This window comes from Cherax quadricarinatus, chromosome 32, assembly GCF_038502225.1.
Source record: "Cherax quadricarinatus isolate ZL_2023a chromosome 32, ASM3850222v1, whole genome shotgun sequence".
Lineage (NCBI taxonomy): Eukaryota > Metazoa > Arthropoda > Malacostraca > Decapoda > Parastacidae > Cherax > Cherax quadricarinatus.
In genome coordinates, this window is record NC_091323.1 from 26,687,223 (window position 1) to 26,704,339 (window position 17,117).

The following is a 17,117-nucleotide window of genomic DNA, read 5'->3' on the forward strand; positions in this document are numbered from 1 at the left end:
ATTATTATTATTACTATTACTACTACTACTATCACTTATACTACTATTATTATTATTATCACTAAATCTCCTCCCTTTCTCCCCACTCTTTTTCTCCACCACTAATACCTTCTTATTAACACCTTTACCACTGTTTCTACTACCACTCCACCACCACTACTATCACTTTAATACTCCTCTTTTTACATTACTGTCGTTCCCGTCAGTGGTCCAAGTTTAGACTGACACGTCGTCGTAAGTTTCAGTCTCCTGTTATCCTGTGATAACACAAATGTAGATCAACACATTTACGGAGTAATTTGCAGTTTAAAAAGATTGATCCCATGAATTGTAATTTTTTTAATAACTTTTGCGTGTATGCATGTGTGAGTGCTTGCTTTTACATCCGTGTGTGTGCGTGTGTGCGCGTGTACCCACCTATTTGTGGTTGCAGGGTTCGATTCTCAGGTTCTGGTCCCACCCTTTAACTTGCCATTCTCCAGATTCACTCTTGTAACCTCGTAGGCTTTATCGTGCCTGCTCTTAAAGCTGTGTGTGCGTGCGTGTGTGTGTGTGTGTGTGTGTGTGTGTGTGTGTGTGTGTGTGTGTGTGTGTGTGTGTGTGTGTGTGTGTGATAGAGAGAGAGAGAGATGCAGCCGTATATGTTCAGATATGCAGGTATTAAATAATATATTTGATTCTATTCATGCATGCAAAATACATTTGTAAATTGCGTTTGCAATCCAATTTTGTTTTATATTAAAAATAACACCAGAAACATCTCTCGTTTAAAATACCAGCTGGTAGGTATGAAAACCGAAAGGTACATTATCGTGGCTACAACACGTCACAACTAACCCACAAACTTGAAATTTTGGGTTAATATATATATCGTTACGTGTGTTGCTTGCTGATACTAATCATCCCCAAAGCTTACCTGGGAATATAGCTTGTTAATGTTGTCAGTTCTCTGTGAATAGCGACTACAGTAGTTTAGCATATCTCATTATATTTTAAACTTTAGAATAAGGATGCACGCTTTAGGAAATAGGTCAAACTGGGCAATGCCAAGAACATTCATTGTGTAAAGTTAAATCACCGTCTTTATTAACTATTCGCTGATCTACCGTCTTCTGGTAAGGTTGTTCTCGAGAATTCAGTGACACTGTTCTCCAATATATGAGCATTTATTTTCCTTAAATTTTGTTCTTTTTCTTTCCATATTATCCCTTCTCCCATCCATTCACTTTCAGCTTATTTCTCTCCTGCTCTTGTACCCGATCTTCCTTTCTGAGAATAGACTGCCTTTGATATATACGAAAGGAAGTTAATATATTCCATTTTATTGGAATTTGTTCAGGGTTAGGGACTGATGCTCTTGCTTGCTGTTGACGCTTCTCTGACTGGTTCCTCCTTGGAGAAATGTCTTGGAGACTTTTCTAGATTTTTTTTTAATCATTTATTGTTTATATCTTCACTATACCTGAAATCTAGGCTGCATTGGAAGGTGAGTAATATAACGGTGAAGTGTTGGTGTTCGCCGCGCCGGTCTCTTAAATCCTTTGTTGATGGGTCTCGACCGTCATGTGAGCTGCTGCGATGGAGCAGGCAGATAGTTCAGCCATTTATTCAGTGTTTGCTGTCTTCTCTGGTGTGATGCACCTGCTAGTGCTCCTAGTGCATAGGGTATTTCTAGCGTTAATGGTGCCGTTGAAGCCTCTGATGTTCCTACTGGCTTTGGAGCCTCGTGTGCTTCTGGTGCTCCTACTGCCTTTGGGGCTGTTAATGTTTCTAGTGTCTTTTGTTCTTCTGGTACCTTTGATGTTCCTAGTACATATGGTGTCCCTTGTGCTCCTACTCCCTTTTCTACTCTACTGCCTCTGATTCTCGTATTGCCTTTGGTTCTTCCAGTTCCTCTGGTGTTCCTTCTATGTCAGGAAGATCTCTTAGTGATTATTTTAAGTCATTATCATTTTCTATCGCTCAAAGACTCCGCTTGTCACCTTATAATTCATTTGGCTGTTACCGAAAGATGGAATAAAGTCTTGCAGATATATATCTGTCCACGAATAATTTGTTTACAGTGAAACATATAAGTGAACAGTATTTAGATAAGGCTAAAGAGGTCTTTGTGGCATTTATGGATTTGGAAAAGGCGTATGACAGGGTGGATAGGGGGGCAATGTGGCAGATGTTGCAAGTGTATGGTGTAGGAGGTAGGTTACTGAAAGCAGTGAAGAGTTTTTACGAGGATAGTGAGGCTCAAGTTAGAGTATGTAGGAAAGAGGGAAATTATTTCCCAGTAAAAGTAGGCCTTAGACAAGGATGTGATGTCACCGTGGTTGTTTAATATATTTATAGATGGGGTTGTAAGAGAAGTAAATGCGAGGGTCTTGGCAAGAGGCGTGGAGTTAAAAGATAAAGAATCACACACAAAGTGGGAGTTGTCACAGCTGCTCTTTGCTGATGACACTGTGCTCTTGGGAGATTCTGAAGAGAAGTTGCAGAGATTGGTGGATGAATTTGGTAGGGTGTGCAAAAGAAGAAAATTAAAGGTGAATACAGGAAAGAGTAAGGTTATGAGGATAACAAAAAGATTAGGTGATGAAAGATTGAATATCAGATTGGAGGGAGAGAGTATGGAGGAGGTGAATGTATTCAGATATTTGGGAGTGGACGTGTCAGCGGATGGGTCTATGAAAGATGAGGTGAATCATAGAATTGATGAGGGGAAAAGAGTGAGTGGTGCACTTAGGAGTCTGTGGAGACAAAGAACTTTGTCCTTGGAGGCAAAGAGGGAAATGTATGAGAGTATAGTTTTACCAACGCTCTTATATGGGTGTGAAGCATGGGTGATGAATGTTGCAGCGAGGAGAAGGCTGGAGGCAGTGGAGATGTCATGTCTGAGGGCAATGTGTGGTGTGAATATAATGCAGAGAATTCGTAGTTTGGAAGTTAGGAGGAGGTGCGGGATTACCAAAACTGTTGTCCAGAGGGCTGAGGAAGGGTTGTTGAGGTGGTTCGGACATGTAGAGAGAATGGAGCGAAACAGAATGACTTCAAGAGTGTATCAGTCTGTAGTGGAAGGAAGGCGGGGTAGGGGTCGGCCTAGGAAAGGTTGGAGAGAGGGGGTAAAGGAGGTTTTGTGTGCGAGGGGCTTGGACTTCCAGCAGGCATGCATGAGCGTGTTTGATAGGAGTGAATGGAGACAAATGGTTTTTAATACTTGACGTGCTGTTGGAGTGTGAGCAAAGTAACATTTATGAAGGGGTTCAGGGAAACCGGCAGGCCGGACTTGAGTCCTGGAGATGGGAAGTACAGTGCCTGCACTCTGAAGGAGGGGTGTTAATGTTGCAGTTTAAAAACTGTAGTGTAAAGCACCCTTCTGGCAATACAGTGATGGAGTGAATGATGGTGAAAGTTTTTCTTTTTCGGGCCACCCTGCCTTGGTGGGAATCGGCCAGTGTGATAATAATAAAAAATGAATAATTTATCAAATATTTCGTCAAAACTTAGTTCGTTACACTAGTGAGTGGACCTAGTGAATGGAAATCCGTTCTTAACCTGTCATCGTTGATCATTAAGGTAGTTACTGAGCCCAGTAGACGGAAAATATTCATTTACTGTTAGATGATGGCTCATCAAGGCAATTACTGAGCCAAACGGAAGGGAAGTCATCCTTCCGCTAAAGGCAGATGAAAATTGATTGTTGAGTGGCAGTAGTGTTTAAACTGCATAACTATGACAATAATTTTGTATCTTACAAATAATCAAATGTAAATTAAAAAACTGGATGACGTTTCAGTCCATCGTTGATCATTGTTAAGTCTCTTACGGCTTTATAATTGTTGGGAACAAATGTAAAGGACGACCAGCTGTTATTTATATTTAACGGTCTTGAAACGAATTGTTGGATTAACAACCTATTTAGTTAGCAACCTGAGTTTAACAACCTGAGTGTTAACAACCTTAGTGTTAGCAACCTGAGTGTAAACAAACTGAGTGCTAACAACTTGAATGTTAGCAACCCGAGTTTAACAACTTGAGTGTTAACCTGGGTGTTAACAACCCGAGTTTAACAACTTCGAGTGTTAACAACCTTAGTGTTAGCAACCTGAGTGTAAACAAACTGAGTGCTAACAACTTGAATGTTAGCAACCCGAGTTTAACAACCTGAGTGTTAACAACCTGAGTGTTAACCTGGGTGTTAACACGAGTTTAACAACTTGAGTGTTAACCTGAGTGTTAACAACCTGAGTGTTAACCTGGGTGTTAACCCGAGTTTAACAACTTGAGTGTTAACAACCTGAGTGTTAGCAACCTGAGTGTTAACAACCTGAGTGTTAATCTGAGTGTTAACAACAACACACACACACACACACACACACACACACACAAGAGGTTACTACAAAAGCTAGAGGATCAGGCACACATAACAGGAAAGGCACCGCAATAGATCAGAGAATACCTGACAGAGAGGCAACAACAAGTCATGGTACGTGACGAGGTGTCAGAGTGGGCGCCTGTGACAAGCGGGGTTCCACAGGGGTCAGTTCTAGGACCTGTGCTGTTTTTGGTGTATGTGAACGACATAACGGAAGGGATAGACTCAGAAGTGTCCTTGTTTGCAGATGATGTGAAGTTAATGAGGAGAATCAAATCGGTCGAGGATCAGGCAGGACTACAAAGAGACCTAGACAGGCTACAAGCCTGGTCCAGCAACTGGCTCCTTTAATTTAGCCCTGCCAGATGCAGAGTCGTGAAGATCGGGGAAGGGCAAAGAAGACCGCAGACACAATATAGTCTAGGTGGCCAAAGACTGCAAACCTCACTCAAGGAAAAAGATCTTGGGGTAAATATAATACCGAGCACATCTCTTGAGGCACACACCAATCAGATAACTGCTGCAGCGTACGGCGTCTGGTAAACATAAGGATAGCGTTCCGATACCTCAGTAAGGAATCGTTCAAGACTCTGTACACCATTTACGTCAGGCCCATACTGAAGTATGCAGCACCAGTTTGGAATCCACACCTGGTCAAGCATGTTAAGAATTTAGAGAAAGTGCAAAGGTTTGCAACAAGACTAGTCCCAGAGCTAAGGGGATTGTCCTACGAAGAAAGGTTAAGGGAAATTGGCCTGACGACACTGGAGGACAGAAGGGTCAGGAGAGACATGATAACGACATATAAAATACTGCGCGGAATAGACAAGGTGGACAGAGACAGGATGTTCCGGAGAGGGGACACAGAAACAAGGGGCCACAATTGGAAGTTGAAGACTCAGATGAGTCAGAGGGATGTTAAGAAGTATTTCTTCAGTCATAGAATTGTCAGGCCGTGGAATAGCCTAGAAAGTGATGTAGTGGAGGCAGGAACCATACATAGTTTTAAGTCGAGGTTTGATAAAGCTCATGGAGCAGGGAGAGAGAGGACCCAGTAGCAATCAGTTAAGAGGCGGGGCCAGGAGCTATGATTCGACCTCTGTAACCACAAATAGGTGAATACACACACACACACACACACACAATACAAGGCATGGCAAATGCACTGTAACCTAATATTTGAAAAAGGTACAGAAGCATCACTAAATTAGTGTCAAATGTACAGTTCTGGGTACAACCAGAGTACAGTGCCAGGTGTATAGTGCCAGATGTACAGTGCCAGGTGTATAGTGCCAGATGTACAGTGCCAGGTGTATATTGCCAGATGTACAGTTCCAGGTGTATAGTGGCAGATGTACAGTGCCAGGTGTATATTGCCAGATGTACAGTGCCAGGTGTATATTGCCAGATGTACAGTGCCAGGTGTATATTGCCAGATGTACAGTGCCAGGTGTATATTGCCAGATGTACAGTGCCAAGTGTATATTGCCAGATGTACAGTGCCAGGTGTATATTGCCAGATGTACAGTGCCAGGTATATATTGCCAGATGTACAGTGCCAGGTGTATATTGCCAGATGTACAGTGCCAGGTGTATATTGCCAGATGTACAGTTCCAGGTGTATATTTCCAGATGTACAGTGCCAGGTGTATAGTGGCAGATGTACAGTTCCAGGTGTATAGTGCCAGATGTACAGTGCCAGGTGTATATTGCCAGATGTACAGTTCCAGGTGTATATTGCCAGATGTACAGTTCCAGGTGTATATTTCCAGATGTACAGCGCCAGGTGTATAGTGCCAGATGTACAGTGCCAGGTGTATATTGCCAGATGTACAGTTCCAGGTGTATAGTGGCAGATGTACAGTGCCAGGTGTATATTGCCAGATGTACAGTGCCAGGTGTATATTGCCAGATGTACAGTTCCAGGTGTATAGTGGCAGATGTACAGTGCCAGGTGTATAGTGCCAGATGTACAGTGCCAGGTGTATATTGCCAGATGTACAGTGCCAGGTGTATATTGCCAGATGTACAGTTCCAGGTGTATATTTCCAGATGTACAGTGCCAGGTGTATAGTGGCAGATGTACAGTTCCAGGTGTATATTTCCAGATGTACAGTGCCAGGTGTATATTGCCAGATGTACAGTGCCAGGTGTATATTGCCAGATGTACAGTACCAGGTGTATATTGCCAGATGTACAGTGCCAGGTGTATATTGCCAGATGTACAGTGCCAGGTGTATATTGCCAGATGTACAGTTCCAGGTGTATATTGCCAGATGTACAGTGCCAGGTGTATATTGCCAGATGTACAGTGCCAGGTGTATATTGCCAGATGTACAGTGCCAGGTGTATATTGCCAGATGTACAGTGCCAGGTGTATATTGCCAGATGTACAGTGCCAGGTGTATATTGCCAGATGTACAGTGCCAGGTGTATATTGCCAGATGTACAGTTCCAGGTGTATAGTGGCAGATGTACAGTGCCAGGTACAACCGGAATATAAAACCAAGTGTATAGTGCTTGATGTACAGTGCCAGGTGTTTAATGACAGATGTACACTGCCAGGTACAATGAGTACATAACCATGTGTATAGTACTAGATGTACAGTGGCAGGTGTTTAGTGCCAGATGTACAGTGCCAGGTACAACCAGAGTACAGAACCAGGTATATAGTGCTAGATGTACAGTGGCAGGTGTTTGTTACCAGATGTACAGTGCCAGGTACAACCAGAGTACAGAACCAGGTGTATAGTGCTAGATGTACGGTGGCAGGTGTTTGTTACCAGATGTACAGTGCCAGGTACAACCGGAGTACAGAACCAGGTATATAGTGCTAGATGTACGGTGGCAGGTGTTTAGTGACAGGTGTACAGTGCCAGGTACAATTGGAGTACATAACCAGGTGTATAATGCTAGATGCACAGTGGCAGGTGTTTAGTGCCAGGTGTACAGTGCCAGGTACAACTGGAGTACAGAACCAGGTGTTTAATGCTAGATGCACAGTTTCAGGTGTTTAGTGCCAGGTATACAGTGTACTGGACATGATTACCTAGTTAAATACGTGGTGATTGGGGTTAAGTTCTGTGATGTCTGGCTATCAGCCTCAGTAGTCGCTGGTCTGCTCGTCGTCAGTATCCAGTCCATTAAGAAAGGAATTCAGCAAAGTATTAAACCCGTATGGATCATTCACAGCTAGCAGTGGTGGAAGCTCGAGACTCCATCCGTAGAACACGAGCAAACATGCTACATTAGTGTAATTACCTATTTTATTAAAAAATCACATACTACCTACAGGTGTGTTGATGACCTGTTTCTTTCCTGCAGGTGTGTTGTTGATCTCCTTCTTTCCTACAGGTGTGCTAATGACCAGCCTCCTTATTACAGGTGTGTTGTTGAGCTGTCTCCTTGCAGGTGTGTTAATGACCAACCTCCTTGTTACAGGTGTGTTGTTGATCTGTCTACTTCTTGCAGGTGTGTTAATGACCTGTCTCCTTACAGGTTGAAGCTAACGTTCGCCTGCATGATGGAACTGTCTCGCTTCCCCCTTGATGTCCAGGTCTGCACCATGGAGATTGGTTCTTGTGAGTACAATATCATGGTTATCCTGGTAACTTCGGCTATTATTTCTAAACGAAAGGAGTGTTCGGAGGATATATGGAGAAGGATTGGAAGGTGGAGAAGTGTTGGAGGATGAAGAAGGTTTGGAGGATGGAGAAGGGTTAGAAGATAGTGAAGGGTTGTTGTATGAAGAAGTGACGGAGGACGGACGAAGGTTGGTTGTAGCTGAGAATGGCAGTCAAACATTTAGTTAAGTTTATCCTACGCGTCTCTGTTGTGTTAGTCGGCAGATAGGAACTAAAACATCGAGGATGATGGTCACAGAGAATGTTCCTGTGATATTCCCGTAGTTTTTACGATTTACTTTTTTCTGTGAACGCTCTAAGTGATCTCTATATTTTAATCTCAGTATTTTGAGCTTCGAGTACAGTACATTAGACGTGCGAGCACGGAAATGTATACAAGACGTAAGAACACAAAGTAGTATGCTAGACGTTGAGTACACAGAGCAGTATTCTCAACGTAAAAGCACTGAACAATAAACAAGACGTTGAGAACACAATAGTATTCTAGACGTGAGAACACAACAGTATTATAGAAGTGAAAATACAGAGAAGTATTTTAGTTGAGAAGTATACATGATTTGAAGAGTATCGTACCGGCGAGGGTTCTCTTGTTTTGACAGTTCTCTAAAGCCCACCTCTCATTTTCCCGGATTTGGGTCTACGTTGCCTTTGATGTGTTTTCTGAACGTGAGGTTCTCGGGAGTAAAGTATTCCTAAATCTTTTGAGATGTAAAGCACGGAGAAGGGTGGAGGAATGAGAAAGATTTATAAAAGGAAGGGTTTAGAAGACGAGGTGGTTGGAAGGAAGGGAAGGAGAGTTGGGATGTAGAGCGGCAGCCTGGTAACTGGATCACAGGGAGAGAGCCACCTGAGGGCCATTTAGCTAAGTAGGTCGCCTGACCCCACAGCGTCGGTCATAAATTATTGGTTCGATCAAAGACGGCCATGTCTCAACTGTTTTGTGGTAATATGATGGAAGACACTTGATGGGAATCCTGCCCATGCTACAGTCCCAGCCACGGACCCTACTGCAGTCCCAGCCACAGACCCTACTGCAGTCCCAGCCACGGACCCTACTGCTGTCCCTGCCACGGACCCTACTGCAGTCCCAGCCACGGACCCTACTGCAGTCCCAGCCACGGACCCTACTGCAGTCCCAGCCACGGACCCTACTGCAGTCCCAGCCACGGTCCCTACTGCTGTCCCTGCCACGGACCCTACTGCAGTCCCTGCCACGGACCCTACTGCTGTCCCTGCCACGGACCCTACTGCAGTCCCTGCCACGGTCCCTACTGCTGTCCCTGCCACGGTCCCTACTGCAGTCCCTGCCACGGACCCTACTGCAGTCCCAGCCACGGACCCTACTGCAGTCCCAACCACGGTCCCTACTGCTGTCCCTGCCACGGACCCTACTGCTGTGCCACGGACCCTACCAGTGCCACGGACCCTACTGCAGTCCCAGCCACGGACCCTACTGCAGTCCCAGCCACGGACCCTACTGCAGTCCCAGCCACGGACCCTACTGCAGTCCCAGCCACGGACCCTACTGCAGTCCCAGCCACGGACCCTACTGCAGTCCCAGCCACGGAGTCCCTGCCACGGACCCCACTGCAGTCCCTGCCACGGACCCCACTGCAGTCCCAGCCACGGTCCCTACTGCTGTCCCTGCCACGGTCCCTACTGCAGTCCCTGCCACGGACCCCACTGCAGTCCCTGCCACGGACTCCACTGCAGTCCCAGCCACGGTCCCTACTGCAGTCCCTGCCACGGTCCCTACTGCAGTCCCTGCCACGGACCCCACTGCAGTCCCTGCCACAGTACCTAAATCACAGTGCTGACGACGAATTTATTATTTGACCTCTTCTCGAAAAATACCAGTACCATTATTTACAAGAGGCGAGACATGGGTTTCATGCATATCATTCCTAATGACATCTTTTTATTTCTGTAGTCATGCATTGTAGCTAATATATAAATTGTCAGGTGAGGGTTTAGCGTCAACAGATGTATGGGGATGTGTATGCGATCCGTATAATGTGATCATATGCGTTTATTTACATAGCAGAAATTATTTTGTGTTACATAGGTTAAATTAAGGTTATTTGCACATAGTGGAAATATTAGACTGGTTCCTTTTAGTTTCCAGACTTAGGATGTAAGGCATGATGTGATATAGGGCGTGGCATGACGTGATATAGGACGTGGCATGACATGACATAGGACGTGGCATGACGTGATATAGGACGTGTCATGACGTGATGTAGGGCGTGGCATGCCGTGATGTAGGGCGTGGGATGACGTGATCTAGGACGTGGCATGACGTGATCTAGGGAGTGGCATGACGTGATCTAGGACGTGGCATGACGTGATCTAGGACGTGGCATGACGTGATCTAGGGAGTGGCATGATGTGACCTATGGTGTGGCATGACGTGATATAGGACGTGGGATGACGTGATCTAGGGAGTGGCATGACGTGATCCAAGGTGTGGCATGACGTGATCTAGTACGTGGCATGACGTGATCTAAGGTGTGGCATGACGTGGTAATCGTCAGTCTAGTTTTGTACTGATGTTTCAGTTCGTGTTATTTCCCTTCTTCCTGTAGCTGGTGACAGGTGGGTTAAGTTCGCTTGATATCAGTGTTGGTACTATCACCTCTTATTCTATTGTTGGTCCTTCAAAGGGTGTGGACACTGATGCTGATTAAAGGACTCATAATCCAAGGAATTGGAGCTATCCTCCCCTCGCTAATTTCACATCTATTAACCTTCCATCCCCCATACACTTTCCACGACTTCAAAAGTTTTTCTTGTAGAGGATAAAGTAGGAAAACTGGAAGGTATGACTTCCAGATTTCTAAGATAGCACCCAAATAATATTACTGTTATTCACGTGACTTGTTATCCTTTAACTACTTTATTTAAACTTATTACATAAAGCTACTTAATTGAACTTTAAGAGTTAATTTGTGTTCTCACACTGGCTAACGTTTTTAACCCGGCAGTCTCAAAGACTACGCAGGAGTTGAACCTGTCGTGGAAGCTAGGTGACCCCATCAAAATCTATAGAGGTCTCAAGATGCCACAGTTCAACATCATCGACAACGAGACTGACCGTTGTCACGAAGACTTCCAGATTGGTGAGTACCACCCTAGACACCTGCTCTAGTGCTGATGCTGGTAATGGTTACTGTTAGGTGTCTACAAGTACGTACTACCCACGGCAGGTATTGTAGTGTTGATGTTGGCAGTGGTCGTTACTCTTACAGAGAGATGTGCACAAGTACTTACACACAGCAAGTATTTTAATGTTGATGTTTATAGTGGTCGTTACTGTTACATACAGAGAAGTATGTACATTTAAGATTCCTTTTAACCAGTCAATTTTTCTAAGTGAGTAAAATGTCTAGCACGAAACTCCAGCTGATGAACGGTTCATTAGAGAACTTACAACCCGATACATATGTTTTTTCCTGACAGATAAAACGTCACCCACCACCATTACCTCCATCTCCACCTCCTCCTCCACTTCCACCTCCTCCTCCTCCTCCTCCTCCACCTCCACCTCCACCACTTCCACCTCCTCCTCCTCCTCCTAATCCTCCTAATCCTCCACTTCCACCTTCTCGTAAAAACTCGCTTCTCTTCCCAAGAAAAATTCATTAAACTTGGTCAAACTTTTAAGTTTTTATGCTACGCCTAGCAACCTAAGATAATTTTGATAAAATTGACGTAATATATAAAAAATTTGTATTAAGTCTTTTTTCAGAATTTCATCTATTTGTCTTCCCTGGCAGGAAGTTGAGTCTGAGTCATGCATAACTTCTTGTGAGAGTGTCAACATAACTTCTTGTGAGAGTGTCAGCATAACTTCTTGTGAGAGTGTCAGCATAACTTCTTGTGAGAGTGTCAACATAACTTCTTGTGAGAGTGTCAACATAACTTCTTGTGAGAGTGTCAACATAACTTCTTGTGGGAGTGTCAACATAACTTCTTGTGGGAGTGTCAACATAACTTCTTGTGAGAGTGTCAACATAACTTATTGTGAGAGTGTCAACATAACTTCTCGTGAGAGTGTCAACATAACTTCTTGTGAGAGTGTCAACATAACTTCTTGTGAGAGTGTCAACATAACTTCTTGTGAGAGTGTCAATATAACTTCTTGTGAGAGTGTCAACATAACTTCTTGTGAGAGTGTCAACATAACTTCTTGTGGGAGTGTCAACATAACTTCTTGTGGGAGTGTCAGTCTTGTGGGAGTATCAACATAACTTCTTTGTGTCAACATAACTTCTTGTGGGAGTGTCAACATAACTTCTTGTGAGAGTGTCAGCATAACTTCTTGTGAGAGTGTCAACATAACTTCTTGTGAGAGTGTCAACATAACTTCTTGTGAGAGTGTCAACATAACTTCTTGTGAGAGTGTCAACATAACTTCTTGTGGGAGTGTCAACATAACTTCTTGTGAGAGTGTCAACATAACTTCTTGTGAGAGTGTCAACATAACTTCTTGTGAGAGTGTCAGCATAACTTCTTGTGAGTGTCAACATAACTTCTTGTGGGAGTGTCAGCATAACTTCTTGTGAGAGTGTCAACATAACTTCTTGTGGGAGTGTCAACATAACTTCTTGTGAGAGTGTCAGCATAACTTCTTGTGAGAGTGTCAACATAACTTCTTGTGAGAGTGTCAACATAACTTCTTGTGGGAGTGTCAGCATAACTTCTTGTGAGAGTGTCAGCATAACTTCTTGTGAGAGTGTCAGCATAACTTCTTGTGAGAGTGTCAACATAACTTCTTGTGGGAGTGTCAACATAACTTCTTGTGGGAGTGTCAGCATAACTTCTTGTGGGAGTATCAACATAACTTCTTGTGAGAGTGTCAACATAACTTCTTGTGGGAGTGTCAACATAACTTCTTGTGAGAGTGTCAGCATAACTTCTTGTGAGAGTGTCAACATAACTTCTTGTGGGAGTGTCAACATAACTTCTTGTGAGAGTGTCAGCATAACTTCTTGTGAGAGTGTCAACATAACTTCTTGTGAGAGTGTCAACATAACTTCTTGTGGGAGTGTCAGCATAACTTCTTGTGAGAGTGTCAGCATAACTTCTTGTGAGAGTGTCAGCATAACTTCTTGTGAGAGTGTCAACATAACTTCTTGTGGGAGTGTCAACATAACTTCTTGTGGGAGTGTCAGCATAACTTCTTGTGGGAGTATCAACATAACTTCTTGTGAGAGTGTCAACATAACTTCTTGTGGGAGTGTCAACATAACTTCTTGTGAGAGTGTCAGCATAACTTCTTGTGAGAGTGTCAACATAACTTCTTGTGGGAGTGTCAACATAACTTCTTGTGAGAGTGTCAACATAACTTATTGTGAGAGTGTCTTGTGAGAGTGTCAACATAACTTCAACATAACTTCTTGTGAGAGTGTCAGCATAACTTCTTGTGAGAGTGTCAGCATAACTTCTTGTGAGAGTGTCAACATAACTTCTTGTGAGAGTGTCAACATAACTTCTTGTGGGAGTGTCAACATAACTTCTTGTGGGAGTGTCAACATAACTTCTTGTGAGAGTGTCAGTCAACATAACTTCTTGTGAGAGTGTCAACATAACTTCTTGTGGGAGTGTCTTGTGGGAGTGTCAGCATAACTTCTTGTTGTCAACATAACTTCTTGTGGGAGTGTCAACATAACTTCTTGTGAGAGTGTCAGCATAACTTCTTGTGAGAGTGTCAACATAACTTCTTGTGAGAGTGTCAACATAACTTCTTGTGAGAGTGTCAACATAACTTCTTGTGGGAGTGTCAACATAACTTCTTGTGAGAGTGTCAGCATAACTTCTTGTGGGAGTGTCAACATAACTTCTTGTGAGAGTGTCAGCATAACTTCTTGTGGGAGTGTCAACATAACTTCTTGTGAGAGTGTCAACATAACTTCTTGTGAGAGTGTCAGCATAACTTCTTGTGAGAGTGTCAACATAACTTCTTGTGAGAGTGTCAACATAACTTCTTGTGAGAGTGTCAGCATAACTTCTTGTGAGAGTGTCAGCCTTCAAAAATACAAAAAATCTACAAAAAAATTCTATAAAGCAACAAAAATACTTGGAAAACACTGCAAAAATGCTGCATAAACACTTAAAATGTGTCAACATTATTGCACATTGTCATACACGATTCTTCATGCCTGTAGCAACACATGCAACAGTGTTCGAGAAACTCAGGTGAAAATGGACACGTTATTGAAGGAAGTACCGGATCTGTCAGGTTGTGACGGCGATATAAGCCTACGAAGAACAACATCCTGATTGATCACTTAGTAAATAGCGAAATCGTAACTCAAACCTGCTGCGAGCAGACAGTACCCCTGTCATCACTGTCCCTCCCGTCCAAGTATTCCCTGTACCTCGTGACTCCCATCTCGGTACCCTCTGTCCCTCTTTCCTTCCTATCACTTTACTCCATATCCTTCCCTCTAATCCTTATGCCTTCTCCCAACCTCCTTCCCGCCCTATCATCTCTCTACTCCCCATTCCTTCTTCCCTCCATCCCTTCTCACCTTCCTCCATCTTTCTGCACCTCCCTCCCTTGCGTCTCTCAGCTCAAGGTAATCTATAATCTGTCTTATTTCAAAAGATTTTTTTTTTTTGCAATCCTGGGATATACAGTATATAAAATAATTTCATGTCAATATTAATTTTATTATAAAAACTTTAAACGAACATGCACCTTTTTTTTGAAAATTTGGATGTGTGTTTTTATATTTTAAGTAAAATGCAGATGTAGTGAGTTCTTATAGTGCCAAGTGCGACAATCTTTTTGAGTCGAGAGCGGAAGACTTGAAGGTACAAGACAGATCTGTTGAAGAATGCATAGCACTAACGTCTCTGACGCAAGTGAGTCGCATTGAGAAGTAGAGTGGCAGAATATGTGAGTAGAAGGCAGAGAGTGTGTGTGTGTGGAATACCTTGGTCGAACACAGCATGCGAGGCTAGGAGGATGCCAACTGATGCGTCTTAGCATCAACTGGCATCTCTGCAAGGAATCATCTCAACCTTTGTGATATTTATTTTTTTTAATGCGTTGACCAAGAAAATGTCAACTGAAGGCTACGGTTAATCACCAGAAGCTTCACTGAGCGGGTCATCCTATGACTAAGAACATCACCAGCCACACGGGTGACTGCGAGCCGTAGTGAAGGAGAAGAACAGAGGTCACAATGAGTCTTTATCAGACCCCACTGAGCATAGCTGCATCTTAAAAAAAATATTAGTCATGTCATATATTACAATGTCTATACAATATGGAGATACAGTCGCGAGAAAATCCAAGTAACTGATTACCACTAAAAACATTGATCATTATCAGGTTACTGTTTCATCAAATAATTGTCACTTCATCCAGCTAGTGTGAAACATGCATACACTCAAGTTTACAGATATTATTGACAGTGAAGTGATCTGTCATTACCTGTGCAGTTAGCATGACATGTTTGCAAATATTTTGATGTTTAAACAAAGATATAATGTTTGGGTGTGCGATCGTGTCTCTGTCTACAGACTATATTTCAGGTCAGTGTCATCTTCACACAAACTCTACTGACAGAAATACTTATAACGTAACCTTAGTCTAGCAGTGACAACGGCTCGTTGTCTCGTCATCCTGTTACTGTCTCCATTAGACGTTTTTTTTTTGACACATTTCATTATGGTGAATCTGAAAGTTCCTGATTTGTGGTGCTTTACTTTTTTCAAACTCGTTTGCTAGAATTTTTTTTTTTCTAATAAATTTTAAACCGCCTTTTGAAAACCCCAAATTATATTCGACATTCTCTGTAAGTAATGCTGGTTTAGCCATATCACCGACGTTATAATGATTCCGGAGGTCTATGTGAGAGGGAATCCACAAAAGTTTAACTCTCACCCTTTATTTTTTTTTTTTTAATAATTTGTGTATATGTATCTGGCTTCATACACAAGGATGCCACATTCAAATCCGAGGCTGTTTGCAGCAACAAGTATGGTATACAACTTAGTTTGGTTGAGAGCAATATATATAGCAAACATTTCAGTTTGTAAGGTAGAAGCCTAATTATTAATTCTAACACATTTCTGCATGATAGTACCATCAGGTATATTTAGGGTAACAGCACTTTCCTCTCTCAGACTGTCAGAGTTAAGGCAGCCATCAACGTAGATTATTATTATTTTATTATTTTAGTCTGCAGATCGTGCATGTGTTCCACAGCACTGAGTTTAGAAATATGTAGTAGATAAGGATTATATATGATAAATTTGTTAAGAGAGTAGGTGGGTATGGGGGCATTAAAAGCTGTTATCTGCCAGAGTTATGGAAAATACTGTTATATCCTGGCATGATACAGATCATGTAGTCCAAACCTTTTTGTGTGTAACTATTAATCTATTTTTATTCAGTAGTCCAATGATGCGCATTTTCTAACAATTCTCAAAGAGACAACAGTGTTATGTTCACCATGCAGAAGTTTCAGTCCTATCGTGTCACTGATTGCATGTATTCTGTCAGCAATAATAGCTATACCAAATTCTTGACTCATTTAAGCAATTCAATAGTTTTACCGTTCTGCAGAATTAAAACTGGTGCATGGGCGTTTACCAGCTATATTAAGTAAACTAAACACACCACATAATTGTTTTGAGAATCTTGAATCTGCCTTTACATTGTTGAATTTTCTTTTTATACAACTATTAGCGTACATGGGACAGATATCTAGATATTTACAGGACACAATGGTTTAGACACGTAAGCAAACACTAGGACGTATTTATTAGGAAACTCTTCGGTCCTGGGACCTTGATCACTTGGAAATATAAACACATATGCAGTTTAATGTGATCCTTTATTGACAACGTTTCGCCCACACAGTGGGCTTTTTCAAGTCACATACAGATCTGTATGTAACTCGAAAAAGCTACTGTGTGGGCGAAACGTTGTCAATAAAGGATCACATTAAACTGCATATGTGTTTATATTTCCACTGTGTCGGTATTTTATACCATTTACTTCCACATTGATCACTTCTATGATCGGTATCAGTACAAAGGTTTATACCACAGGACAGTCAATAAATATGACGTTCATCTTTAATTTTGATGGT

General features: G+C 42.6%; 1 protein-coding gene across 2 annotated transcripts in view; it reads left to right on the forward strand.

Moving 5' to 3' along the window:
- LOC128690149 (glycine receptor subunit alpha-2-like) overlaps positions 1–17,117 on the forward strand; it is a 303,369-nt gene that overhangs the window by 216,177 nt on the left and 70,075 nt on the right. For both annotated transcript variants that reach the window (XR_011392685.1, XM_070090555.1), the window contains exons 5-6: positions 7,862–7,944; positions 10,992–11,126. Coding sequence is in view for 1 of the 2 variants with exons in the window: in XM_070090555.1 (XP_069946656.1) it covers positions 7,862–7,944; positions 10,992–11,126 (218 nt within the window). In the remaining variant the exon portion in view is untranslated. The remainder of the gene's footprint in view (positions 1–7,861; positions 7,945–10,991; positions 11,127–17,117) is intronic.